Below are 27,308 nucleotides of genomic sequence, written 5' to 3' on the forward strand. Positions count from 1 at the left end.
GGCAGGATAACCAAAGGTTACATAAGCAGTTTCCTTGAGGATGACAATGTTTTCTGGACGCCATCGTCACCACTGTTGATATGAACCTGTCTGTATGCTGCCCTATCCAGGTCCTTCTGCTGTGGTGGAAAGAAGAAGAGTGACAGGCAGAGAGACACGCAGTAAACAACAACAACAGAACCACTGTGGTTTACATCAGCCACATTTATATTTACAAGCATACATACATTTTTGGGGGGTTCATTCTTCATGTTTAGTAAGCTAATCATCTAATCTTCAGTCCTTCCACGTCTCAGAAAGGCACGTTTGAAAGCATTGTAAGAAATACTGGTGTGGAAACATTTTGAGAAATCCAAATGTATTGATTATTTCACTTCTTTATTGCTCTGTACAAATAAAACAATACAACTATGAACATGTGTCAAATAAAAACAAACAAAACGTTTTCACTTAATACTTTCTTCTGTTTCTGAGGAGCATCATGCTGTAACAGTGTCATACATAAAACCCAGTGTTTAGTGGGCTGCAGTCAGAACAGGAAGAGGTAGACAGGAAGTCAAGCAGGGAATTTGAGGGGGGGGGGGGGGCAAACGTACGCACGCTAACAGCTATTATTCTGCTAAACAAACTGATTCAAAGGTTAAGAAAATAAAGCTATTTTTACCAGTTAGGGGCTGGACACCATTACAAACATGCTCTTTCTTTAGTCAAGCTCTGAATTATTTTTCGACAAACAGATCTGTGCTTCAGATGGGTTCAAACTGGGAAATGTGTGGCGTCATCAGTGAGGCATATCAGCAATATGTCTGCAGCCGTTTGACAGTATAACACATGGTGCAACCCAATCAATAAATGGTGTTTGCTGGTGACACCATAGAAATGAATAGGGATCTTTATGGATGGCATATTGTCTTAGCAAATTAATATTGATCATTTCAAATGTACATCCTAAAGTGTAAAAAACAAAAGAAAGCAACAACAAAAAAGATTGAAACGAAACCTTGAACGGGTTCATTGTGAAGGCATTCAGCCGGTCTCTCTCTGCCAGACAGAGGAAGACAGAGCCATGACATCAGGCTCCAAATAAATACCCTCTAGAAATATCAGTAACTTCCAATCCTCGTCTGTCCGTTACCCTATTATTTCATAGGGTGAAGGGGGTAAGGGGGAGCTTTTCCAGTTTGACAAAAATCAGCGGGCACATATCAACGGGCACATCTAAAATAAAACCCTATTCCCCATACAGTGCACTACTTCTAGCCAGAGCCCAGGTAGTGTATTTATGGGGAATAGGGTATGATTTGAGATGTCGCCCCGCTCCTGCTTCATACAGCAATAGCCGGTTGCGAATCCTCCTCCACCTCCACCTCGCTCCCCTCCACCTGGATCTCAGAGTTCACCTGTCCCTCTTGTGACACCTGCACCACCCGGATCTCAACTCCCGCTTCCTTCAGTCTCTCTATGTCCTCCTCACACATCTCGGTCACCTCCCCATCCACCAACATGGCTGTTTCCGCCAATGCTACCACACCTACGGGCTCCACGGTAACATGCTCCACGCTTATCCCGTCCTCTAGTAGAAGGGTCTCCCTCTTGCCTCCCTTCTCCTCCCCGGCCACTTCCTCTTGCGTTGCCACGGCGGCGGTGGCAATGACCAGTTCCTGGGTTATCAGCTTGTCGTCTGTGACGCCGTGCAGGTCGCGGAGATGTCGGCGGAGGTCGTCGGGCTGGGTGAACCAGAGGTCACACATGGTGCAGTGGTTAGGCTTTTCTCCCGTGTGTGTCGTCAGGTGGTCTTTAAACAGCTCCCAGCTGTTGAACACACTGCTGCACACCTGGGGAGGGGGGAGAGGTGATGTTACAATCCAGCATATGCCCTACTCAGGGATGTGATGGGTGAAAAAAACAAGAGCATTCTCTGCACCTGACATTCGTAGAGTTTCTTGCGTCCCTTCTTGGCCCCTGCGCCGTTCTGACAGGCAGCCATGTGACATTTCAATGTGCTGTTCCTGGCAAAGCGCTCATGGCAGTCTGGACACGCAAACGGTTTCTCACCTACACACCCACACAAGGGATGAACTACTTATTACATCCACTGCATAACTCAGGAGATCCTATTAAGGTGGTCTGATTTACATTCACTTCACAAGAACAGGTCACTCACTCATCAATGCACAATCAAAGAGATCACACTCAGAGAAAAGAAAGGTGTTGTTGATGTTGTTCTTATGTTTTAGTCTGCCTAGAAACTACAAATACACATCAGCTATAGACAGAGTGTACAAAACACTAGGAACACCTTCAACAGAACAGCCTCATTTTCGTCGGGGCATGGACTCTACAAAGTACAAATATGAACCCCTGAATGAATCCCTCCTGGTATGATAACTCTTACCAGTGTGCTTTCGTAAGTGCTCCTTGAAGTGTCCAAAGTGGTCAAACTGCTTGTCACAGTACTCGCACACGTGTGTCTTCTTCTTCTGGGACTGGCTGCGCGACAGCTCCTCCGCCTCGTAATGTAACGTGTTCAGGTGCTGTTTAAGCGCCCCCTCCCGCGTGTACGCCTTCCCACAGTGGCAACACGCATGAGGCTTGTCCAGCGCGGCCATGTGCGCACGCATGTGCTGTTTAAGGTGATAGTAGAGGCGGAAGCTGCGGTCACATTTGTTGCAGCGGAACATGTTGTCCAGCTGAGAGATCTGGACCTCGACCATCTCCAGACTCTCGAGAGTCTTGGGAGGTGTCACCGTCTCCTCCTGATACACCATCTCCTGGATCACACACACACCAATACCATAGTTTATTTTTCCATTATGTATGGATGCATTGAGATGAAAGGATGACTTGTTTTGGGAAAGATTGGAAACGTCAACAAAACATATTCTTATATATAATTGTTTTTTTGTTTTGAATCAAGGTTAGTCACGGTCCTTCCAAGTGTGTGGTTTTTACATGCGCAACAGAGAAACAGAGTGCTTTGTTTACCTCCTCCAGTCCTTCCTTCTTCAGGACGTGCAGCGTTAGCCCCCCCTGCTGGTACTTGCTGGTAATGTCAGCAAGCAGAGCCAGAGCAGAGTCATCCGAGACTGCCAGGGTGTTTCGAACAGCGTCCACCACCTCCGTCTCCTCCACCTCAATGGTACCCTCCCCGATCTCCACCTCAATCTCCACCTGCAAGGACAGACTTGGGTCAGTGCAGCAATACATATCAGGTGGAAAGGACGGACGATGAAGAGGATCATTTGGGACACTTTTTTTGCACTTTATGCATATTTTAATGTCACAACAACTACAAACATAATGTGCCATTGTAGATCTCTAACCTGCTCCCCCTCCACTGAGGGAAGAGTCTCAGATATCTTCCTCTTCTTGGCCTTGCTATTCCCCGCCGCCAGAGCCTGGGATAGCTGGAAGAGGGTGCCATCACCCATCCTATGGCGAAAGAGAGAGAGAGGGTTATATTCATTCAAAATGCTTTACGTTCCAACAGATAAAATTACAGATACCATTAAACAAGATTAGAACCCAACATCACACAAAAAGGGGGCTAGCCTTCAGAAAGTGTTCACACCGCTTTACTTTTTCCACATTGTTGTGTTAGAGCCTGAATGTAAAATGTTTGATTTTTGTTTATTGAATGTTTAAAACATATAATATACTTGCAGTGAAGCCACTCAACAACTACATCACATTAGTCATCTAACAGACTCCCATCCAGAGCGACACACAGAAGCAACCAGAGTCAACACCCTGGTCAAGGGCACGTCGACAGATCTACCACAAGGTCAAAAAACGGGGGCCCGAAACAGCGATCCATCAGCCAACGGCCCAAGCTCCCAACCACCAGGCCACCAGCCCTCCCCACAGTTCCCCAAGAGCTGCCCCTCAACCATCTGAGACCCCCTCCCCCCAGTAAAAATTACAATAATAAAAAAAAAAAAATCCCATTCCCCACCCCCAAGACCCCCCCCATGCACCAACAACAGATAACATTTTTAAAAAAGACAAAGACAAAGCAAAACAGAAAACAACAATGCAAAAAATAACAAAGACATCAAGGACAACAAAAATCATGACCGCAAGGCCAACTGAATATGTTTGAGTGCATATATGGCACTATTTACCTCTGTGTGTGTCTGTGCACATTTGAATGAGAGTGTGTGTATATGCATGTGTACAAACACCTGCACGGCATCAGCCTCAGGCAAACCCAGCATTAGCTGTAACAACACTGTCCCTCAGTGTCATTCAAACATACTTTTTGTTTTATACTTTTATCTTTGACCGTCATTCTATACCCCACCCAACAACTCCACTCCCACTTGTCTCCAATTCCATATCCAAAACCTCAGCCCCTCCCACCTATCTCTGCTGGCCACCCTCTTCGGATTGCTACGCAACACATATTTTTTAACTATGCTGTGATGTTTAACATAGAAATTCAATCTATCTATCTATCTAATCGAATCCTGAGACTGCGAGTTGAAGATAAATACTTTTACTAAGAGTATTAGTATATTATTAATTGACTGACCCGGTCTCTCCAGATCTCCCAACAGTACTAAACTCAGCAAAAAAAAGAAAACGTCCTCTCACTGTCAACTGCGTTTATTTTCAGAAAACTTAACATGTGTAAATATTAGTATGAACATAACAAGATTCAACAACTGAGACATAAACTGAACAAGTTCCACAGACATGTGACTAACAGAAATGGAATAATGGGTCCCTGAACAAAGGGGCGGGGTCAAAATCAAAAGTAACAGTCAGTAGCTGGTGTGGCCACCAGCTGCATTAAGTACTGCAGTGCATCTCCTCCTCATGGACTGCACCAGATTTGCCAGTTCTTGTTGTGAGATGTTACCCCACTCTTCCACCAAGGCACCTGCAAGTTCCCGGACATTTCTGCGGGGGAATGTCACTAACCCTCACCCTCCGATCCAACAGGTCCCAGATGTGCTCAATGGGATTTAGTTCCGGGCTCTTCGCTGGCCATGGCAGAACACTGACATTCCTGTCTTTCAGGAAATCACGCACAGAACGAGCAGTATGGCTGGTGGCATCGTCATGCTGGAGTGTCATGTCAAGATGAGCCTGCAGGAAGGGTACCACATGAGGGAGGAGGATGTATTTCCTGTATCTCACAGCGATGAGATTGTCTGCAATGACAAGCTCAGTCCGATGATGCTGTGACACAAAGCCCCAGACCATGACGGACCCTCCACCTCCAAATCGATCCCGCTCCAGAGTACAGGCCTCGGTGTAACGCTCATTCCTTCGACGATAAATATGAATCCGACAATCACCCCTGGTGAGACAAAACCGCGACTCGTCAGTGAAGAGCACTTTGACAGTCGTGTCTGGTCCAGCGACGATGGGTTTGTGCCCATAGACGACGTGGTTACAGGTGATGTCTGGTGGCCTACAAGCCCTCAGTCCAGCCTCTCTCAGTCATTGAACAAGCATGGGAAACCGTGTTTAAACCCTTTACAATGAAGATCTGTGAAGTTATTTGGATTTTTACACATTTTCTTTGAAAGACTGGGTCCTGAAAAAATGATGTTTCTTTTTTTACTAAGTTTATTTCTAGGGTAAATTTTAGATCAATGTTCTGCATTTTCAGCCATTCCTGAACCAGAAAACAGGCTACCTGAGGGCAATACCAAAATAAATGGTCTATTGATTCTGTATCCTCACAACAAAATCTGCAGAGCTTCGATGATTGAATGCCACATAATTTACCATTTTGTTGGTGGCAAAAATTCTATATAATACTTTTAGCTGAAAAGCACAAAGTCTTGAATCTTGCGTCATTATTTTTATATATATCAACTCATACACCCTGTACCATGGAATCGGTACATCAAAAATCTCTTCCCAACTATTTTGCAATCTGTAAGGCACAGCTGTCAACATCCTTGGTCCTCAAATGAAACTGGTATATTTTCCTATTTATGCTATTTGTATTCCTCTGTCAGTTGATCCTTTATATTGGGCAGAGACCAGTTCCCTACCTCCTTCCGCTGCAAACTGCCTCGTCCATTTTTGGGGTAATGCTGTAATCAATTGGTTGCAATCTTGGATTGAGCAGACCTTCCCATAGAATTCTGATAACTCCATGAAAGACATGGTTTCCAGAAGAGGATGTCTTCCTTATTTGATCCCCCATAAATGTAACGGACATATACCAGGAGCTGTGCCTGGCCCACCACGTCTGTTGACTCATCCAGCTGTAACGCATATAATTCACTGGCTTCTATGCGAAGCAGTAGTTGTTTCAAAACATCTCCTGCCATGTCACACTGATGCGTCGTGAAACAGTGTTGTTTGATGAAGGCATTGCCTGTTCCCCCAGCATTGTCCTAGCCATATCCATGGCAGCAGGAAGAATTAAGTCCTCCACAATAGTATAGGGCTTGCCTGTCCTAGCCACTAGGTAGCTCACCATATAAAGACACTTCTAGCACCTTCTTATTAATGGTATCTGTTGCTTTTATACATGTCTTACTACTCGATAGCCGTCTTAATTCTCACTAGAGGTTGACCGATTATTATTATTTTTAACTCCGATACCGATTATTGGCGGGCCAAAAAAAAGCCGCTGCCGATTAATCGGCCGCTTTTTTATTTTTATTTGTAATAATGACAATTACAACAATACTGAATTAATATTTTTATTTTAACTTAATATAATACATCAATAAAATCAATTTAGCCTCAAATAAATAATGAAACATGTTCAATTTGGTTTAAATAATGCAAAAACAAAGTGTTGGAGAAGAAAGTAAAAGTGCAATATGTGCCATGTCAAAAAGCTAACTTTAAGTTCCTTGCTCAGAACATGAGAATATATGAAAGCTGGTAGTTCCTTTTAACATGAGTCTTCAATATTCCCAGGTAAGTTTTAGGTTGTAGTTATTATAGTATCATTTCTCTCTAAACGATTTGTACTTCATATACCTTTGACAATTGGATGTTTTTATAGGCACTTTAGCATTGCCAGTGTAACAGTATAGCTTCCGTCCCTCTCCTCGCTCCTATCTGGGCTCGAACCAGGATATCATAAGGTGATTGCACCAATTTGTAAGTCGCTCTGGATAAGAGCGTCTGCTAAATGACGTAAATGTAAATGAACCAGGAACACGTCGACAACAGCCACGCTCGAAGCAGCGTTACCCATGCAGAGCAAGGGGAACAACCACTCCAAGTCTCAGAGTGAGTGACATTTGAAACGCTATTAGCGCGCAACTAGCTAGCCATTTCACATCGGTTACACCAGCCTAATCTTGGGAGTTGACAGGCTTGAAGTCATAAACAGCGCAATGCATTGCGAAGGGCTGCTGGCAAACGCACGAAAGTGCTGTTTGAATGAACGCTTACGAGCCTGCTGCTGCCTACCATCGCTCAGTCAGACTGCTCTATCAAATCATAGACTTAATTATAACATAATAACACAGAGAAATACGAGCCTTAGGTCATTAATATGGTCGAATGCGGAAACTATAATCTCGAAAACAAAACGTTTTTCCTTTCAGTGAAATACGGAACCGTTCCGTATTTTATTTAACGGGTGGCATCCCTAAGTCTAAATATTCCTGTTACATTGCACAACCTTCAATGTTATGTCATAATTACGTAAAATTCTGGCAAATTAGTTCGCAACGTGCCAGGCGGCCCAAACTGTTGCATATACCCTGACTCTGCGTGCAATGAACGGAAGAGAAGTGACACAATTTCACCTGGTTAATATTGCCTGCTAACCTGGATTTCATTTAGCTAAATTTGCAGGTTTAAAAATATATACTTCTGTGTATTGATTTTAAGAAAGGCATTGATGCTTATGGTTAGGTACAGTCATGCAACGACTGTGCTTTTTTCGCAAATGCGCTTTTGTTAAATCATCCCCCGTTTGGCGAAGTCGGCTGTCTTTGTTAGGAAGAAATAGTCTTCACAGTTCGCAATGAGCCAGGCAGCCCAAACTGCTGCATATACCCTGACTCTGTTTGCAAGAGAAGTGACACATTTTCCCTAGTTAAAATAAATTAATGTTAGCAGGCAATATTAACTAAATATGCAGTTTTAAAAATATATACTTGTGTATTGATTTTAAGAAAGGCATTGATGTTTATGGTTGGAGCAACGTGTACCTAAGCGATTATATGCAATGCAGGACAGGCTAGATAAACTAGTAATGTCATCAACCATGTGTAGTTAACTAGTGATTATGATTGATTGTTTTTTATAAAATAAGTTTACATTACAAGTTAAATGCTAGCTAGCAACTTACCTTGGCTTCTTACCACATTCGCGTAACAGGCAGGCTCCTCGTGGAGTGCAATGTAAAGCAGGTGGTTAGAGCGTTGGACTAGTTAACCGTAAGGTTGCAAGATTGAATCCCCGAGCTGACAAGGTAAAAATCAGTCATTCTGCCCCTGAACAAGGCAGTTAACCCACCGTTCCTAGGCCGTCATTTAAAATAATAATGTGTTCTTAACTGACTTGCCTAGTTAAATAAAGGTCTTACATTTACATTTAAGTCATTTAGCAGACGCTCTTATCCAGAGTGACTTACAAATTGGTGCATTCACCTTATGATATCCAGTGGAACAACCACTTTACAATAGTGCATCTAAATCTTTTAAGGGGGGGGGGTTAGAAGGATTACTTTATCCTATCCTAGGTATTCCTTAAAGAGGTGGGGTTTCAGGTGTCTCCGGAAGGTGGTGATTGACTCCGCTGTCCTGGCGTCGTGTGGGAGCTTGTTCCACCATTGGGGTGCCAGAGCAGCGAACAGTTTTGACTGGGCTGAGCGGGAACTGTGCTTCCTCAGAGGTAGGGAGGCGAGCAGGCCAGAGGTGGATGAACGCAGTGCCCTTGTTTGGGTGTAGGGCCTGATCAGAGCCTGAAGGTACGGAGGTGCCGTTCCCCTCACAGCTCCGTAGGCAAGCACCATGGTCTTGTAGCGGATGCGAGCTTCAACTGGAAGCCAGTGGAGAGAGCGGAGGAGCGGGGTGACGTGAGAGAACTTGGGAAGGTTGAACACCAGACGGGCTGCGGCGTTCTGGATGAGTTGTAGGGGTTTAATGGCACAGGCAGGGAGCCCAGCCAACAGCGAGTTGCAGTAATCCAGACGGGAGATGACAAGTGCCTGGATTACATTTAAACAAAAAAAATAAAACAAAATCGGCCAAATCGGCGACCAAAAACACAGATTTCCGATTGTTATGAAAAATTGGAATCGGCTCTAATTAATCGCCATTCCGATTAATCGGCCGACCTCTAATTCTCACCCAAAAAACTCCTGTGGCTTATTTTTCAAATTGGCATGTTTTGTTTCTAAATGTCTGCGCAAGAGTGAAGGTTTCATCGAGTTGTGAGATAGTACTTTTGCACATATAATACACTGTGGCTGAGGAAAGGCACTACTCCCAACACAAGTGAACCCCAAATCAATGTAGTTCTCATCATATTTGCGCCTCTTCGATGGTCCAACGTCTCTGTCTGTTGTTCGGTGTTTTCCCGGGTAAGGGGTCAGTAGCTCTTCGGCTGCATCAGATTCACAACTGTCAGTGTCCATGTTAGCTGGGCTAACAACAAGGAGAACAACTTGTGTCGTCGACAGGTGCAGGTGTAGTACTGCTGGTAGTAAGTAGCAGGTCTACCAGTAGAGCTGGTATGTGTCTCTGGTATGTGTGACTTTTTTTAACCATTTATCCATCTTCGAGCAAACGGAATGAGCAGCAGCTACGTTTGGCTACATACGGACCATTAGTGGAATTCCCGTGAGAGAGTAACGGTTAATGTGATTGGATGTTAATTATTTGACTAGGCTACCTGTATTTGACATTGTGTTGTTATTTCGCTGAACACTAGATGGTTTCATTTTATTTTTGGCAGTGAAACGAGGCTACTCAGGCGAGAAAGAAATCTCACCCAAATGTATAGCCCTGTTGGAAAATATAAATGGACTGTTTAAAAATGTGTTTTTTAAAAAAGTAAATAAATAATATATATATAAAAAAAGTAAATCACATTTTTATTTGGCGTACCCCCGACGGCATTGCGCGTACCCCTGGAAATTCCAGTTTGGGAATACCTTCTCTAACACAACAAAACGTGGAATAAGTCAAGGGGTATGAATACTTACTGAAGGCACAGTAAGTAGTAAGGGACTATATTAGTAGTAAGGGGGTCCAGATGTTATAATGGCCGTCCAACCTGTTGTTGAGGGCCTTGATGGCCTCCTGCATCTGAAGGTACTCTGCTGCCTTCCACACGTCGTTGACCTCCTCTGGCCCACTGACAACCAGCGTAGCCGTGTACGTAAATTCCATCAGCTGGCGGAAAGCTGAGTTACTCACTCCTGCACAACACAGGGGATTGATGCGTACATTGGGTTATTGTGTGATAGTCTTATAGTTATTGTCAGAAGTGGATGTAGGCCTTGTTTTGTTTCTCAGGGGCTATAGCGCTATCTGCTATCGTTTATTTTCTTGATTGATGACAGACGTCAGTGGTTCAGCAGTACATACCTTCAATCTCCACTAGTGGCTCCTGTGTGAAGTCCTGGAAGAACTTGTGGAAGAACTGACTGCACGCTGCTAACACTGCCTTATGGGCCCTGAACTGGTGTCCTACAGACCAGAGGTAAGATGAACGCATGAATGGTATAGCACATAATAGAATACTTCATACAATGTGGGCAGTTTTCCTTAACACAATGATATTGAAAAACTTTTTTTGTTTTACTATTAACCTACATGGCTGAAACAAGGCTGTTTTTGTATTAACAAAATATATAATTAACTTGTAGTTGACAAGCTAAAGCTGCACCTTCACTTTCTGCAATTCAACAAACATCTCTGAGGATGAGCTTACCGTCCACTATGAGAGTGATGTCTGTGAACTGGTCCAGCTGTCTCTGTTCATTCAGTTTGTCCAGCATGACTTTATAATGGTCTGGGAACTGACTACCACACTCCTCATCTGCCATGGCTCAGCCCCTCACCTGCACATAAGGAAGAAATCCATGCAGAGATGGCACACTGTTCACATCACCAGTAATGACAGACTATATGGTCTGAGTGTACAATTACATCTGGGCAAACAAGTTAAACATGAACAACATGCTCACAGCATATTGATGCACAGACAGTAATGTGATTTTAACATTGATTTAAATACAATGTTATCATTGGGCATTCTGCAGCTTTTATGAATATATATATAGTACCAGTCAAAAGTTTGGACACCTACTCATTCCAGGGTTTTTCCTTTATGTTTTACTCTTTTCTACATTGTAGAATAATAGTTAAGACATCAGAACTATGAAATAACACATATGGAATCATGTAGTAACCCCAAAAAAGTGTTAAACAAATCAAAATATATTTCAGATATTTCAAAGTAGCCACCCTTCGCCTTGATGACAGATTTGCACACTTGGCATTCTCTCAATCAGCTTCATGAGGTAGTCCCCTGGAATACATTTGAATAAATAGGTGTGCTTTGTTAAAAGTTCATTTGTGGAATTTCTTTCCTTCTTAATGGGTTTGAGCCAATCAGTTGGTTTGTGACAAGGCAGGGGTGGTATACAGAAGATATATGGACTTGGTATTTTACCAAGTAAGGCTTAGGGCAAGAACAGCTCAAATAAGCAAAGACAAACAACATTCCATATTTTACTTTGGAAAGTTTCTTCAAGTGTAGTTGCAATAACCATCAAGCGCTATGATGAAACTTTCTCTCATGAGGACCGCCACAGAGTTATCTCTGCTGCAGAAGATAAGTTCATTAAAGTTACCAGCCTCAGAAATTGCAGCCCAAATAAATGCTTCCCAGATTTCAAGTAACAGACATCTCAACATCAACTGTTCAGAGGAGACTGCGTGAATCAGGCCTTCATGGTTGAATTGCTGCAAAGAAACCACTACTAAAGGACACCCCTCATAATAAGAAGAGACGGAAACACGAGCAACGGACATTTGACCGGTAGAAATCTGTCCAAATGCAAGATTTTTGGTTCCAACCGCCATGTCTCTGTGAGACGCAGAGTAGGTGAACGGATGATCTCCACATTTGTAGTTCCCATCGTGAAGCATGAAGGAGATGCGATGTTGCTTTGCTGGTGACACTGTCTGATTTATTTAGAATTCAAGGCACACTTAACCAGCATGGCGGCAGTGATAGACCATCCCATCTGGTTTGCGCTTAGTGGGACTATCATTTGTTTTTCAACAGCACAATGACCCACCACACCTCCAGGCTGTGTAAGGGCTATTTGACCAAGAAGGAGAGTGATGGAGCGCTGCATCAGATGACCTGACCTCCACTATCACCCGTCCTCAACCCAATTGAGATGGTTTGGGATGAGTTGGACTGCAGAGTAAAGGAAAGCAGCCAACAAGTGCTCAGCATATGTGGGAGCTCCTTCAAGACTGTTGGAAAAGCATTCCAGCTGAAGCTGGTTGAGACAATTTTCTCTAAATATTTGTTTTTAATCCCAGCTGCCGTTCCCGCAGGAGGCCTTTTGCCATTTGGTAGGCCGTCATTGTAAATAAGAATTTGTTCTTAACTGCCTAGTAAAATAAAAATAAATGCCAAGAGTGTGCAAAGCTGTCATCAAGGCTAAGGGTGGCTACTTTGAATAATCTCAAATGTATTTTGATTTGTTTAACACTTTTTTGGTTACTACATGATTCCATATGTATTATTTCATAGTGTTGATGTCTTCACTATTATTTTACAATGTAGAAAATTGTAAAATAAAGAAAAACCCTTGAATGAGTAGGTGTCCAAAACTTTGACTGGTACTGTATATTTCCATCTTGATCTGCCAATGTGGGCAATATTTGTGGGAAATATCGCTGTTTGTCGTATGTTTTGTGTTCTGCACAAATTGGACCAACAGTATTTCAGATTTTTCGTAATGAAATATGACGTTCGAGGCGGGAAAATCGCGTCAACCTCATGTGTTATCCAATAGAATATTACCGATGCAAAGAGAAGACGTCGAATTCAGCCAATCATGCGTTTGACAACAGTATGATTGGCATCAAGTTGACCAATTGAAAATAGCAGACAATGCTAACGGTAGCTAGCAAGCATAGCTGCAGCAGAAGGCCTCGGGCTATAATCGAGGGCCGTAAAATCAAACTTAACGATATATATTTAATTAGAATGTGTACCTAATAATATCAACGCTAACTACATAATGGGTTATAAGAAGCAGCAAACAATCCAGTTAATGTTAGCCAACAAGTTACAGTAGCTAATCCTTTCAAATAGGCCCGTAAAGGCTCTCCCCATTTCGAGTTTGACCATCGCCTGTACGTCATCAAATCGCGCATTAAAATACACTTTTTCCTGAGACATTTCCTAATTTAGACATCATTTGCCTGAAATATTTCACCTCATACATCAGAAAACATACCTCAAATTACGTTCTGCTGCTTTATTAAGTTGTTTTTGCGTATAGGTCTATCCCGACACTTGCAGCGTTGCTCTTCTCTCGTTCGTCTAAAAAGGGCGGTCGCTCAGTCGGGCCTCAGATTCCCAGCAGACACTGCAAACTCCAGAAGACGCCGAGGAGCGTTGCTGGGCAACAGATGGTCGTCTCCCGTTCGGTTTACCGGAACCCTGGCCCCTTGGTTCGGTTCCATTTCGGTACTCAGCTCCTTTCCCCTTTTTTTGGTATAGACAATTTATTTCATTCTTCATATTCAACACAAAACAAAACAACCACACCAAAATATACAGAAACACACCAAAATACAACGGAGAGTATTTTTTGTTTTGTTCGTTTTTTCTACTAATAGGTGATAGGCTATTTCAAGGCCATGATATTATTTTATGTGTTTTTAATGAACAATAACAATCTTTCCTATATCTTTTGTGAGTCTGTCTGTATTATTTTCTCCAGTCTGTGCTAACATGATTTCATGTGATGTTTTTTTAATCAACATATTCATCCATTTTCCAATACCTGAGGACCAGTCTTAATTAACACTGACACAATATTAAAGCATAATATTTTAAATTCTGTTTTGTTACGTCACATTCACATGCTATTCAGAACTAGGAAACTGACATTTTCGACTTGTTAACTGCTTATAAACGTGCTGCATACAACCAGTTAACAAGTCAGACATTTTCAAGTTTCCTAGTTCCGACTAGCACGTGAACACGGCATAAAACCTCTCTTTTCCAACCTGTCACTTACCACAGGGTTTCCCAAACTCAGTACCCCCCCTTCTAGGGTCGCCACCCGGCGTCTCACCTGGGCGAGGCTGACGGGCCGGCCGAGGCATAGGAGCCTGACAATCCAGCTGAGGCATGAAGGCCTGTCGATCCTGCTGAGGCGTGGGAGCCCGGTGATCTGGTGGAGGCGTAGCAGGAGTGCGTAATGCTAAGAGCGGGAGCAGGCGTGACAATTTGTACATATTCACTGTATACGTCTGAATCGTGGAAAAGTTGCTTCCCAGATAGAACCAGTGGTGACCCGTTATTCAGGGCAGGTGGGGCAGAGCCTGTTTTGAGCCCCACCTGTTATGCATGTTATTTAGGCATTAATACGTGTCACATATCAGTTTGCAAACAATGTAATAAAATGTATATCATTGAGTTAATAAAGCCGCATACAAACATGGTCTCTTTTTTTCTTTCTTGAGTAAGGCAGCTCCAACATGCAGGTGTTTCAGCCTAGGTCAGTGCTTTCTGTGGTGGTGGGGCAGCCAGTGGAAAATACAGAGCGTAGGAGTTGGTAATGTTCTCAAGTTGTGCCGTGATTGGCTCAGTGTTCTGTCACTCATGGGGACACTACGTCACCGCAAAATCTAAGGAGAGAGCTCGAAAATTCAAGCCCCTTGGGTGCTGCCATAGAGGTACATTAGAAGTGCCCATCCAAAAAGGCTCAAGGTCATTGGCCACAGATAAAATGACGTCAAATCACGTTATATCTACCATAGCTTGATTGGACTGATCATGTCAACATCATACTTTCACAATCTTAGTTAGCAAGCAAGACAAGCAGTCATCACCATGACTCATGTTGACAATCTACTGGCAAATCCTTTTCAATCCTTGTCATATGAAGATAAATTATAGATAAAACGTATCGGTGCTCATCGGCCACTGGACATAAACATTACACAACAAGTTAGGAAACGCAAATTCAACAATGAGTGGTTTGGAAGGAATCAGTAGCTAACTGCAAGCGTTGCAATGCAATCACTGGCCTGCAATTCCGTGGAGAGGGTGTATGGTCCAAGTCTGGGTTTAACGGTCTCTTTTCCAAGCTTAAAAGTATAAACATTCAACACCATATGCCAGAAAAGTTTGAATACATTGGCCATGCTGTCAATCCATCATGACTTCTGCCGAGTTCAAAACAACTGGAAACTCGGAACTGCTCCGACTGGGAAAATACGTTTTGAACGGTCATCCAACTCGGAATTCCAAGTTTGGCCTCTTTCTAGAGCTCCGACCTGAAGATCACTGATGTCGTGATTCAACCTTGTTTTTTCCCGAGTTCCCAGTTGTCTCAAAAGCACTATAAATCCAGAGAATGCCAGACTTTGATGACAAAGTTTGATGACAACATTTTCCCAAAAGGACTGCCCCGCCACCTTCCTGTTCAAGTGAGCACAGCACAACAAGGTGAGTCCAAAAATGTCTTGTATGCTGCTGCATAAATTATGTAATATTCCAGGGAGATGTGTATACTGTAGCTTAAAAATGTATACTAAGTGTATGTTGTGTAGTAAGCTGTTAGTAGTCCATGTGCCTCACCTTAATAATGTGGTCCCTTTCCCCCTCATAATTTAGCCTACTGATCTGACTTGGTCATGCACATATAGCTTATAGCCTGTTTTAGAGAAATGTAATCATTGAATATTGTAAGAGCTTTCATTGTCTGCTTATATGCTCCCTTTATTAATCCTACGGTTCTGACTTAGTGTACAGGGAGAATACTGTAAGAACGGACCATTTTCTGAATTCTTTCGCTGTACATTTCAAAAGCGCTGAACCAATTGACTACGTCCGTCCCAGCTCGCTCATTAATGTTTTAATTGAAAATCTGTTCGTCGTCCCCTTATGCCTTAGTTTGTACATCTCTATTGTCAGTAGAAACCACGTTTGGTTAAGCAAGTCAGCATAGCAGCTATGTTTTTTTAAAAGGCAGTAAATAAGGCTGAATTAACTGTTTCGCTGCCAGATAAGGCTCCGCTGATATCCAGGTGTAGCAGAGGTAAAGATTCACTTCATGGTGCTAGGGCACCGTTTGTTACCATTATAGTGCAATTCATGTATTTTTTAGTGCTGTGTTGTGTAGTGGCTTTGCTGGCATGCATATAAAATGTATTATTTTTTTTTTGCCCCACTAACATTTAAAATCGCCACTGGATAAAACAATAGTCCAGATATTTCACCGGATATATAAGTGTGAAGCATCCAATTGGCATTTCCATTCACTACCAAATATGGGGATGAGAAGAAGCCCAGTGGCCGGCAGCGGGAGAAGATGGAGTGAGATGGATTTTGGCCGACATTATGCACATTTTCACATCAATTAAACATTTGATCTCAACACAGTTTTATGTTCCCAAAACTAGAATCTGTTACGAACAGAGTGGACTAAGTTTTGTAGATTTTACCCTTTGCTAAATTAAATAAAAAATGCAAGGGCGAATTGAGTTACTGCACACCAGTGCTGGTCAGTGCCGTTTAAGATGAGAAAGGACAATGATTTTTTTTCATGAGCATGGCCTTATTTCTATTACGGCATATTGGATGATTGTCATTCATTTTCCATTCACCCAGTTCAATGTAAAAGCAATAGATTTAGGCTACTACATGATACTCTAATTTTCCCTATACCCATCATGAGTTTGCTACAACCTAGCCTATGAATGAAAGTTTACAACGTAGGTGCACACAGGTTGAGATAAAAAGGTGACAGACAGTGACACATGGACAGACAGTGACACTGTAATGATCGTCTTTGGAAGAAGGAGTAGACCAAAGGGCAGCGTGGTACGTGTTCATGATGTTTATTAATAACTTGAACACTGCAACAAAAAAACAAAGTGGAACAAAACGCAACAGCTCTGTCAGGTGAACACACCAAACAGAAAACAACTACCCACACCAACCCTTTGGGAAAAGGCTACCTAAGTATGGTTCCCAATCAGAGACAACGATAGACAGCTGTCCCTGATTGAGGTCCATACCCGGCCAAAAAAAGAAATACCAAAACATAGAAAAAGGAACATAGAATGCACTTGCATGGCACTTGCGGGCCTAACCAAAATAGAGAATAAAACCTCTCTATGGCCAGGGCGTGACAGACACATTCAATAACGCCTTGCACACTCTTGCCTGATACAGAGTGCAATCATTAGTCCAACAGTTGCAAACAAGAGTTTCTATTGGACAAATTCAGGTATGTTTATCGCCATTTTGTTCTGTTTGTATCACGTTTCAGGTAAGACCCAGATGCAGACAGTGTCGAAGTAACAAAAGTTTGTTACTAATACAGGGGCAGAACGACAGGTCAAGGGCAGGCACAGGTCAGTAATCCAGATTCAGAACGGCAGGCAGTCTCAGGGTCAGAGCAGGCAGGGGTCAAAACCGGGAAAAACTAGAAAACAGTAACTAGAACAGACAGGAGCAAGGGGAAAACCGCTGGTAGGTATCACAAAACAAAATGAACTGGCAACAGACAAACAGAGAACACAGGTATAAATACACTGGGGGATAATGTATTGGTGGATAAATGTATTGCCACCGGGCCCCGGTGGCAATACATTTGTAAAACCAAAAGCTTACCTTGATGTGGAAAAGTTCCAATGTTGTGCTGGATAGTCATAGCCAGCTAGCTAACATAGCCTCACTCTGTTTGAGTAGGGTGTTTGAGTAGGCTAAATTTGCTAGCTGCATAATGCTTCAGCAAATGTACATTATCCCAGGGGCGCTGGAAGACACAATGTAAGAAACCTCATTTATGTCCCTCTTACTACCCTGAATGCCTCTGCTGATCCTACAGCTATTGTATGCTATGAACCAGAGTTATACTGTTAGCACTGAGGCGGTGTGCCCTAGAAGTAAGTTCACTGTGTGCAGCTCACCCTGCACTAATATAAATCACCTGAGCATGTCTACCTCTGCTAATCTTCCCAGTAAAGAAATAAAAACAATCAAGCATACCAGAAAAGGGGAAAAAATGGCCCACTTTAACATATGTAGCTTAAGATATTTGCTAGTAACAGATGACATTCATATTCTGACAATCTCTGAAACTCACTTAGATAACACCTTTGATGATACAGTAGTAGCAATACATGGTTATAAGATCTACAGAAAAGACAGAAATGCCATAGGTGGAGGTGTGGCTGTTTATATTCAGAACCACATTCCTGTAAAGCTTAGAGAGGATCTCATGTCAAATACTGTTGAAGTAATTTGGCTACAGATTAATCTGCCTCACCTAAAGCCCAGTCTGGTGGGAAGCTGCTATAGGCCACCAAGTGCTAACAGTCAGTATCTGGATAACATGTGTGAAATGCTTGATAATGTACAGTGCCTTGCGAAAGTATTCGGCCCCCTTGAACTTTTCGACCTTTTGCCACATTTCAGGCTTCAAACATAAAGCTATAAAACTGTAATTGTTTGTGAAGAATCAACAACAAGTGGGACACAATCATGAAGTGGAACAAAATTTATTGGATATTTCAAACTTTTTTAACAAATAAAAAACTGAAAAATTGGGCGTGCAAAATTATTCAGCACCCTTAAGTTAATACTTTGTAGCACCACCTTTTGCTGCGATTACAGCTGTAAGTCGCTTGGGGTATGTCTCTATCAGTTTTGCACATCGAGAGACTGAAATTTTTGCCCATTCCTCCTTGCAAAACAGCTCGAGCTCAGTGAGGTTGGATGGAGAGCATTTGTGAACAGCAGTTTTCAGTTCTTTCCACAGATTCTCGATTGGATTCAGGTCTGGACTTTGACTTGGCCATTCTAACACCTGGATATGTTTATTTGTGAACCATTCCATTGTAGATTTTGCTTTATGTTTTGGATCATTGTCTTGTTGGAAGACAAATCTCCGTCCCAGTCTCAGGTCTTTTGCAGACTCCATCAGGTTTTCTTCCAGAATGGTCCTGTATTTGGCTCCATCCATCTTCCCATCAATTTTAACCATCTTCCCTGCCCCTGCTGAAGAAAAGCAGGCCCAAACCATGATGCTGCCACCACCATGTTGGACAGTGGGGATGGTGTGTTCAGGGTGATGAGCTGTGTTGCTTTTACGCCAAACATAACGTTTTGCATTGTTGCCAAAAAGTTCGATTTTGGTTTCATCTGACCAGAGCACCTTCTTCCACATGTTTGGTGTGTCTCCCAGGTGGCTAGTGGCAAACTTTAAACGACACTTTTTATGGATATCTTTAAGAAATGGCTTTCTTCTTGCCACTCTTCCATAAAGGCCAGATTTGTGCAGTATACGACTGATTGTTGTCCTATGGACAGAGTCTCCCACCTCAGCTGTAGATCTCTGCAGTTCATTCAGAGTGATCATGGGCCTCTTGGCTGCATCTCTGATCAGTCTTCTCCTTGTATGAGCTGAAAGTTTAGAGGGACGGCCGGGTCTTCGTAGATTTGCAGTGGTCTGATACTCCTTCCATTTCAATATTATCGCTTGCACAGTGCTCCTTGGGATGTTTAAAGCTTGGGAAATCTTTTTGTATCCAAATCCGGCTTTAAACTTCTCCACAACAGTATCTCGGACCTGCCTGGTGTGTTCCTTGTTCTTCATGATGCTCTCTGCGCTTTAAACGGACCTCTGAGACTATCACAGAGCAGGTGCATTTATACGGAGACTTGATTACACACAGGTGGATTCTATTTATCATCATTAGTCATTTAGGTCAACATTGGATCATTCAGAGATCCTCACTGAACTTCTGGAGAGAGTTTGCTGCACTGAAAGTAAAGGGGCTGAATAATTTTGCACGGCCAATTTTTCAGTTTTTTATTTGTTAAAAAAGTTTGAAATATCCAATAAATTTCGTTCCACTTCATAATTGTGTCCCACTTGTTGTTGATTCTTCACAAAAAATTACAGTTTTATATCTTTATGTTTGAAGCCTGAAATGTGGCAAAAGGTTGAAAGTTCAAGGGGGCCGAATACTTTCGCAAGGCACTGTATGTGATATCAACATATATATTTTCTGCGTGATTTAAATATTGACTGGCTTTCATCAGGCTGCTCATTCAAGAGAAAGCTCCAAACTGTAACTAGTGCCTGCAACCTGGTTCAGGTTATCAGTCAACCTACCAGAGTTGTTACAGACAGCACAGAAATGAAATCATCAACATGTATTGATCACATCTTTACTAATGCTGGAACAATTTGCTTGAAAGCAGTATCCAAATCCAATGGATGTAGTGATCACAATATAGTAGCCATATCTAGGAAAAGTTCCAAAGACTGGGCCTAATATAGTGTATAAGAGGTCATACAATACATTTTGTAGTGATTCCTCTGTTGTTGATGTAAAGAATAGTTAGTCCATGGTGTGTAATGAGAACCAACCAGATGATGAACTTGACACATTTATGAAATTGCTTATCCCAGTTACTAATAAGCATGCACCCATTAAGAGACTGACTGTAAAAACTGTTAAATTCCTGTGGATTGATGAGCAATAGAAAGATGGTATGGTTGAGAGGGATGAGGTAAAAGAAATGGCAAATAAGTCTGGCTGCACAACCGATTGGCAAACGTACTGCAAATTGAGAAATCATGTGACTAAACTGAATAAAAATAAGAAACTACACTATGAAACTATCAGGTTTCAGGTAAGACCCAAGTGCAGACTGTTGAAGTAGCAATGTTGATTGCAACAACCGGGGCAGGCAAACGACAGGTCAAGGCAGGCAGGGCTCGATAATCCAGAGTAGTGGGGCCAAGGTACAGGACGGCAGGCAGACCCAGGGTCAGGTCAGGCAGAGGTCGGTAATCCAGAGTAGGGGAAAAGGCACAGGACGGCAGACAGGCTCAGAGTCAGGACAAGCAAGAGTCAAAACCCGAGGACGAGAAAAAGAGAGACTGGGGAAAAGCAGGAGCTGAGACAAAATGCTGGTTGACTTGGGCAAACAAGACGAACTGGCACAGACAGACAGAAAACACAGGTATAAATACCCAGGGGATAAGTGGGTAAGATGGGCGACACCTGGAGCAGGGTGGAGACAAGCACAAGGACAGGTGAAACAGATCAGGGCGTGACAGAAACAAAGATAAATGACATAAAGAGTGATAGTAAAAAGCTTTGGAGCACCATAAATAACATTTTGGGCAAAAAGGCAAACTCTGCTCCATCATTCATTGAATCAGATGGCTCATTCATCACAAAACCCATTGATATTGCCAACTACTTTAATGATTTATTCATTGGCAAGATTAGCAAATTTAAGATTAGCAAACTTAGCCAGCAACAAATGCTGAGACTACACATCCAAGTATATCTGACCAAATTATGAAAGACAAACATTGTAATTTTGAATTCCGTAAAGTGAGTGTAGAAGAGGTGCATTTTTTTTGTTGGGCTATCAACAATGACAAGCCACCGGGGTCTGACAACTTGGAAGGAAAATTACTGAGGATAATTGTGGACGATATTACCACTCCAATTTGCCATATCTTCAATTTAAGCCTACTAGAAAGTGTGTGCCCTCAGACCTCAAGGGAAGCAAGTAATTTCCCTACCTAAGAATGGTAAAGCCCACTTTACTGGCTCAAATAGCTGACCGATCAGCCTGTTACCAACCCTTCGTAAACTTTTGAAAAAAATGGTGTTTGACCAGATACAATGCTTTTCTACAGGAAACAAATTGACAACAGACTTTCAGCATGCTTATAAGGAAGGACATTCAACAAGCACTTGGCTGAGAGAAATTGATTGATAAAAAGATTGTGGGGGCTGTTTTGTTAGACTTCAGTGCGGCTTTTGATATTATCGATCATAGTCCGCTGCTGGATTGTGGATAAAGAGTTACCTGTCTAACAGAACACAGAGGGTGTTCTTTAATGGAAGCCTATCCAACATAATCCAGGTAGAATCAGGAATTCCCCAGGGAAGCTGTCTAGGCCCGTTACTTTTTTCAATCTTTACTAACGACGTGCCACTGGCTTTGAGTAAAGCTGCAATATTTTAACAAAGAGCTGCAATATTAAAAAAATTAAAAGCATTGTTTTTGGGACAAATCATTCACTAATCCCTAAACCTCTACTAAATATTGTAATCAATAATGTGGCAATTGAGCAAGTTGAGGAGACTAAACTTCTTGGAGTAACACTGGATTGTGAACTGTCAAGGTCAAAACATCTTGATACAACAGTAGCTAAGATAGGGAGAAGTCTGTCCATAATAAAGTGCTATTTTGCCTTCTTAACAGCACTATAAACAAAGCAGGTCCTACAGGCCCTAGTTTTGTCGCACCTGGACTAATGTTCAGTTGTGTGGTCAGGTGCAACAAAGAGGAACTTAGGAAAATTGCAATTGGCCCAGAACAGGGCAGCACAGCTGGTCCTTAGATGTACACAGAGAGCTAACATTAATAATATGCATGTCAATCTCTCCTGTCTCAAAGTGGAGGAGAGATTGACTTCATCACAACTTGGTTTTGTGAGAGGTATTGACATGGTGAATGTACTGAGCTGTCTGTTTGAACTACTGGCACACAGCTCAGACACCCATACATATCCCACAAGACATGCCACCAGAGGTCTCTTCACAATTGTACAACTGCCTTAATTTTTCTGGACCCCAGGAAGAGTAGCTGCTGCCTTGGAGGTCAGAGGCGAGAGTTTTTTCTTTTTCAAGCACTCACTACCTCTATCTCCAGGTGCTACAGAGACAGAATGGTCCATGGACCTCCAGAGCCTTCTGACCAACTACCTGCGATCTCTCCAGAGCACAGAGAAGTATACTACTCTCATAATAGTATACTTGATGCATTGTGCTAACCTCCTTCACTGTGGCAGTCTGCGTGTGTGATGAACATAGCATATTATCCAGAGCCACTGGTTGGATTGGATTTACTGTACTCACGCCATAAATCATGCTCTCTCCTCCCTGTAAATGTCTCCCAGGCTTTTTAAAACGAACATATGTCCATTCCCAGGTGAGTCTGCTGGGATATGGAACTCTAGAGCAGCACATAAAAAACCTGCTACCCTGTTGTCAGCTATATGCAGACAGTTCCCCGAGGAAGGAAGCACAGTTCCCGCTCAGCCCAGTCAAAACTGTTCGCTGCTCTGGCACCCCAATGGTGGAACAAGCTCCCTCCCGACGCCAGGACAGCGGAGTCAATCACCACCTTCCGGAGACACCTGAAACCCCACCTCTTTAAGGAATACCTGGGATAGGATAAAGTAATCCTTCTAACCCCCCCCCCCCAAAAAAGATTTAGATGTACTATTGTAAAGTGGTTGTTCCTGTCACAGGTGTCGTAATGTAGAGACCAAGGCGCAGCGGGTTGCGTGCTCATAATTATATTTATTATAGCAAACACGGAAAAACAATAAACGACAGCTAACAGATTTGCAGGCTATAACTACAAGCAGTGCAAATACAACTACCCACAAAATAACCAAACCAAACACACACCTCTATATAGGACTCTCAATCAGAGGCAACTAGAAACACCTGCCTCCAATTGAGAGTCCAACACCCAATCCTAAACATAGAAAACTAAACTAGACAGACCATAGAAATGTATACACAACACAAACCCTCTGCCACGCCCTGACCAAAACGAATACAATTACTCCCTCTGCTGGTCAGGACGTGACAGTTCCACTGGATATCATAAGGTGAATGCACCAATTTGTAAGTCGCTCTGGATAAGAGTGTCTGCTAAATTACGTAAATGTAAATGTAAATGTGAAGGATGGAACTATTAAGGCGTTCAAATGCCAAATTTTGGTTATGACCAAATGCAATAAAGTTTTGTATAAACTCATTTTAATGTTATTGTTAGATTACAAAAATCTTTTTCATAGCATGTTTGTTACACTAACTTTGACTAACTTCTGTGTTAACTTAAACAAATACAATACTTGGAGCTTATGATTCAAAAGGTCTAAAATTAATGCAAGTCTCATGTCCAGGGTGAATACATTTTTATTCATGTATATCAGACATCACACATGCATATCAGACAAGATTGAAAAATGGGACAAGTAGACAAAGTGAATGTAAATCGGTGCTCGCGTCCGTAGCTGTTGGTATGGATTTGAGTGGTTACATACAATACATGTTGACAGAATGGCTGTGAGACAGAGAGCGAGACTGTTGCTGTACTCCCAGGTAAGGCCCTTGCTTCCGGTACCACTGAAGGCCACAGTCTTCAGTCAGGCAGCTTGAAGATGTGCCAACATCCAGACCCATGGAGACCCAGGGAGATGACAATAAATGCATTGTGTACCTTTCATCATCAAAGCCATGTTAGCATTTACTGCACATGTTTCTGAACAATTCAACCCTTTTGTTAGTGTCATTGATACAAAGAAATTCACATACAATATTCAGTTCATAAGCATTGACTAATGCCTCCAGGGCAGGGGTAAGCAACCCTGGTCCTGGAGTGCCACAGGCACTTCATATTTTTGATTTAACCAACCTGGAAGATCAGGTGTGTTGAATTTAGGCAATCGCTGGACTGATCAATTAGCTCAGTAGGTCAGGGCTGCGTTGAGTACATAGAAATGTAATAGAACGTTCAATTGAAGGAAAACAGTGCTCTACTGAACGACTAGTTGAAACACTGGGAGGGGTTGTGGGTTAAAAATGCACCGCTGCTCTTTAAATACTTCACTCACTGCATCAAGTCACACCCCGTCACACCCTACGAACAGAACAAACGTATCTCAAAGTCAAGAACGTATAAGAATGTTTTGGGAAAACGGTAGCATTCAGTACAAACCGTTCCACAATGTAGCGAACGTTTATGCAAACTGAATGCACCCTTGGTGTGGTGCCTAGTTGAAACAAAATCCTGCAGTACCTGCGGTACTCCAAGAACAGGGTTGCCTACACATGCTCTAGGGTCCTGTGGTGAAAGGACAGCTGTGCAAGGTCAATACCTTGCACAATACCTTGGGCAGTAGCTTTCTTCCAGGGCTCATATTCACAAAGCGTCTCAAAGTAGGGATAGTGATCTAGGATAACCTCCCCCTTGTCAATGTAATTGTACTCTGTGTGAAGGCAAAATTGATTATCCTAAAATCAGTAATACTCTGAAATTCTTTGTAAATATGGGCCCTGGCCTGTCAGCAATGTCACTCCACCTGAAATGCAACAACAACAAAAGCATGAATAGGAATGAGCTTAGTCAGTCAGTAACTTAGCTAACTAGCTAATGAAACACTAATGTAAATGTCCACAAGCCCCCTTATCAGCCAAATGATATGGAAACAAAGCTTATTTGCAGTAAAATAAGGAGGGGCATTTTTCTTGCCAACTTGCAGGCCCAAAAGCATCAATAAACAGGCGCGGGAACAAAGTAGTTTGACAAAAACTGTTAAAATAGTCAGTAACAAGCTACTCTTTAAAATATCTCTACCAATTATATAGCTGAGAGAATGCCAAGAGTGTGCAAAGCTGTCATCAAGGCAAAGGGTGGCTACCTTGAAGAATCTAAAATGATATATATATTTTGATTTGTTTAACACTTTTTTTGTTACTACATGATGCCATATGTGTTATTTCATAGTTTTGATGTCTTCCCTATTATTCTACAATGTAGAAAATAGTAAAAATAAAGAAAAACCCTTGAATGAGTAGGTGTGGCCAAACCTTTGACTTGTACTATATATATTTGTTTCATATATTTTCCTTTATTATGCTCCCCTATCCCTACTACCCATCCCCTAATTGGAGTAAACTAATGGACAACAACACTTAGGCTTCTACTTCCAGCTTACACATACGATATACACTACCGTTCAAAAGTTTGGGGTCACTTAGAAATGTACTTGTTTTTGATAGAAAAGCTAATTTTTTTGTCTATTAAAATAACATAAAATTGACCAGGAATACAGTGTAGACATTGTTAATATTGTAAATGACTATTGTAGCTGGAAACGGCAGATTTTTTATGGAATTTCTACATAGGCGTACAGAGGCCCATTATCCGTAACCATCACTTCTGTGTTCCAATGGCACGTTGTGTTAGCTAATCCAAGTTTATCATTTTAAAAGACTAATTGATCATTAGAAAACCCTTTTGCAATTATGTTAGCACAGCTTTCAGATTAAAGAAGCAATAAAACTGTCCTTCTTTAGACTAGTTGAGTATCCGGAGCATCAGCATTTGTGGGTTCGATTATGGCCAGAAACAAACAACTTTCTTCTGAAACTCATCAGTCTATTCTTATTCTGAGAAGTGAAGGCTATTCCAATGCGAGAAATTGCCAAGAAACTGAAGATCTGGTACAACGCCATGTACTACTCCCTACACAGAACAGCGCAATCTGTCTCTAACCAGAATAGAAAGAGGAGTGGGGGGCCCTGGTGCACAACTGAGCAACAGGACAAGCACATTAGAGTGTCTAGTTTGAGAAACAGATGCCTCACAAGTCCTCAACTGGCAGCTTCATTAAATAGTACCCGCAAAACACCAGTCTCAACGTCAACAGTGAAGAGATGACTCCAGGATACTGGCCTTCTAGGCAGAGTTGTAAAGAAAAAGCTATATCTCAGACTGGCCAATAAAAAGAAAAGATTAAGATGGGCAAAAGAACACAGACACTGGACAAAGGAACTCTGCTTAGGCCAGCATCCCGGAGTTGCCTCTTCACTGTTGACATTGAGACTGGTGTTTTGTGGGAAGTCTTGTGGAAGAGGATATTCAGATCCACAGCCTCCAGTGGTTAAAAGGGGTCCTCACAAGGAGCATCCAAAACCAAAGCTAATACCCAAGTGGGCGCAATAGGTTAAGAAACAGGTCTGAGACAGTGCTACACCTTTTAGGGACCGCACTACCAGGGCATGAGCTTGAAAAGTTCCTGCTTGAAAGCTCCTGTAGGAACATTAAAATGTCCCCCAGAGAACTCTGAAAAGGCACAATTTATTTTGGCACCATAGCCAGGGTCAAAGCTCTGGCCGAGGGTGCCAAACCCACCCATGCGCCTGGGACAACAGATCCCTGCGCAGTGGGAGTTGCCATGGGTCGCCGCCCAACGGGCAAATGATCCTCGCAAACCAAGGTTGCTTGGGCCAAAGGGGAGCCACAAGAATTGA

At 42.4% G+C, this 27,308-nt stretch overlaps 1 protein-coding gene across 1 annotated transcript; it reads right to left on the reverse strand.

Annotated features, from left to right (window-relative positions):
* Positions 1 to 359: 359 nt before the first annotated feature.
* On the reverse strand, positions 360 to 13,596 carry LOC115200459 (zinc finger protein 131). Its single transcript, XM_029763552.1, has 9 exons — positions 13,433 to 13,596; positions 10,879 to 11,008; positions 10,533 to 10,634; positions 10,219 to 10,363; positions 3,324 to 3,432; positions 2,986 to 3,171; positions 2,396 to 2,771; positions 1,925 to 2,055; positions 360 to 1,835 (listed from the first exon to the last, which is right to left on the reverse strand). The coding sequence occupies exons 2-9, from the start codon at positions 10,991 to 10,993 to the stop codon at positions 1,326 to 1,328; spliced, it is 1,674 nt and encodes a 557-aa protein (XP_029619412.1). The 5' UTR covers positions 10,994 to 11,008; positions 13,433 to 13,596; the 3' UTR covers positions 360 to 1,325.
* Between the last annotated feature and the right edge of the window lie 13,712 nt (positions 13,597 to 27,308).

Source organism: Salmo trutta, chromosome 9, assembly GCF_901001165.1.
Source record: "Salmo trutta chromosome 9, fSalTru1.1, whole genome shotgun sequence".
In the NCBI taxonomy this organism is placed as follows: Eukaryota; Metazoa; Chordata; class Actinopteri; order Salmoniformes; family Salmonidae; genus Salmo; species Salmo trutta.

What these genes read in the sequence shown, in the direction of transcription:
- LOC115200459 (XM_029763552.1), bottom strand. Translation starts at nt 10,993, where the DNA reads ATGGCAGATGAGGAGTGTGGTAGTCAGTTCCCAGACCATTATAAAGTC. An exon ending in CCTCAGTGGAGGGGGAGCAG is followed by an intron (nt 3,172 to 3,323) that starts GTTAGAGATCTA and finishes CTGTCCTTGCAG; the next exon opens with GTGGAGATTGAGGTGGAGAT. An exon ending in GCACTTACGAAAGCACACTG is followed by an intron (nt 2,056 to 2,395) that starts GTAAGAGTTATC and finishes GTGGGTGTGTAG; the next exon opens with GTGAGAAACCGTTTGCGTGT.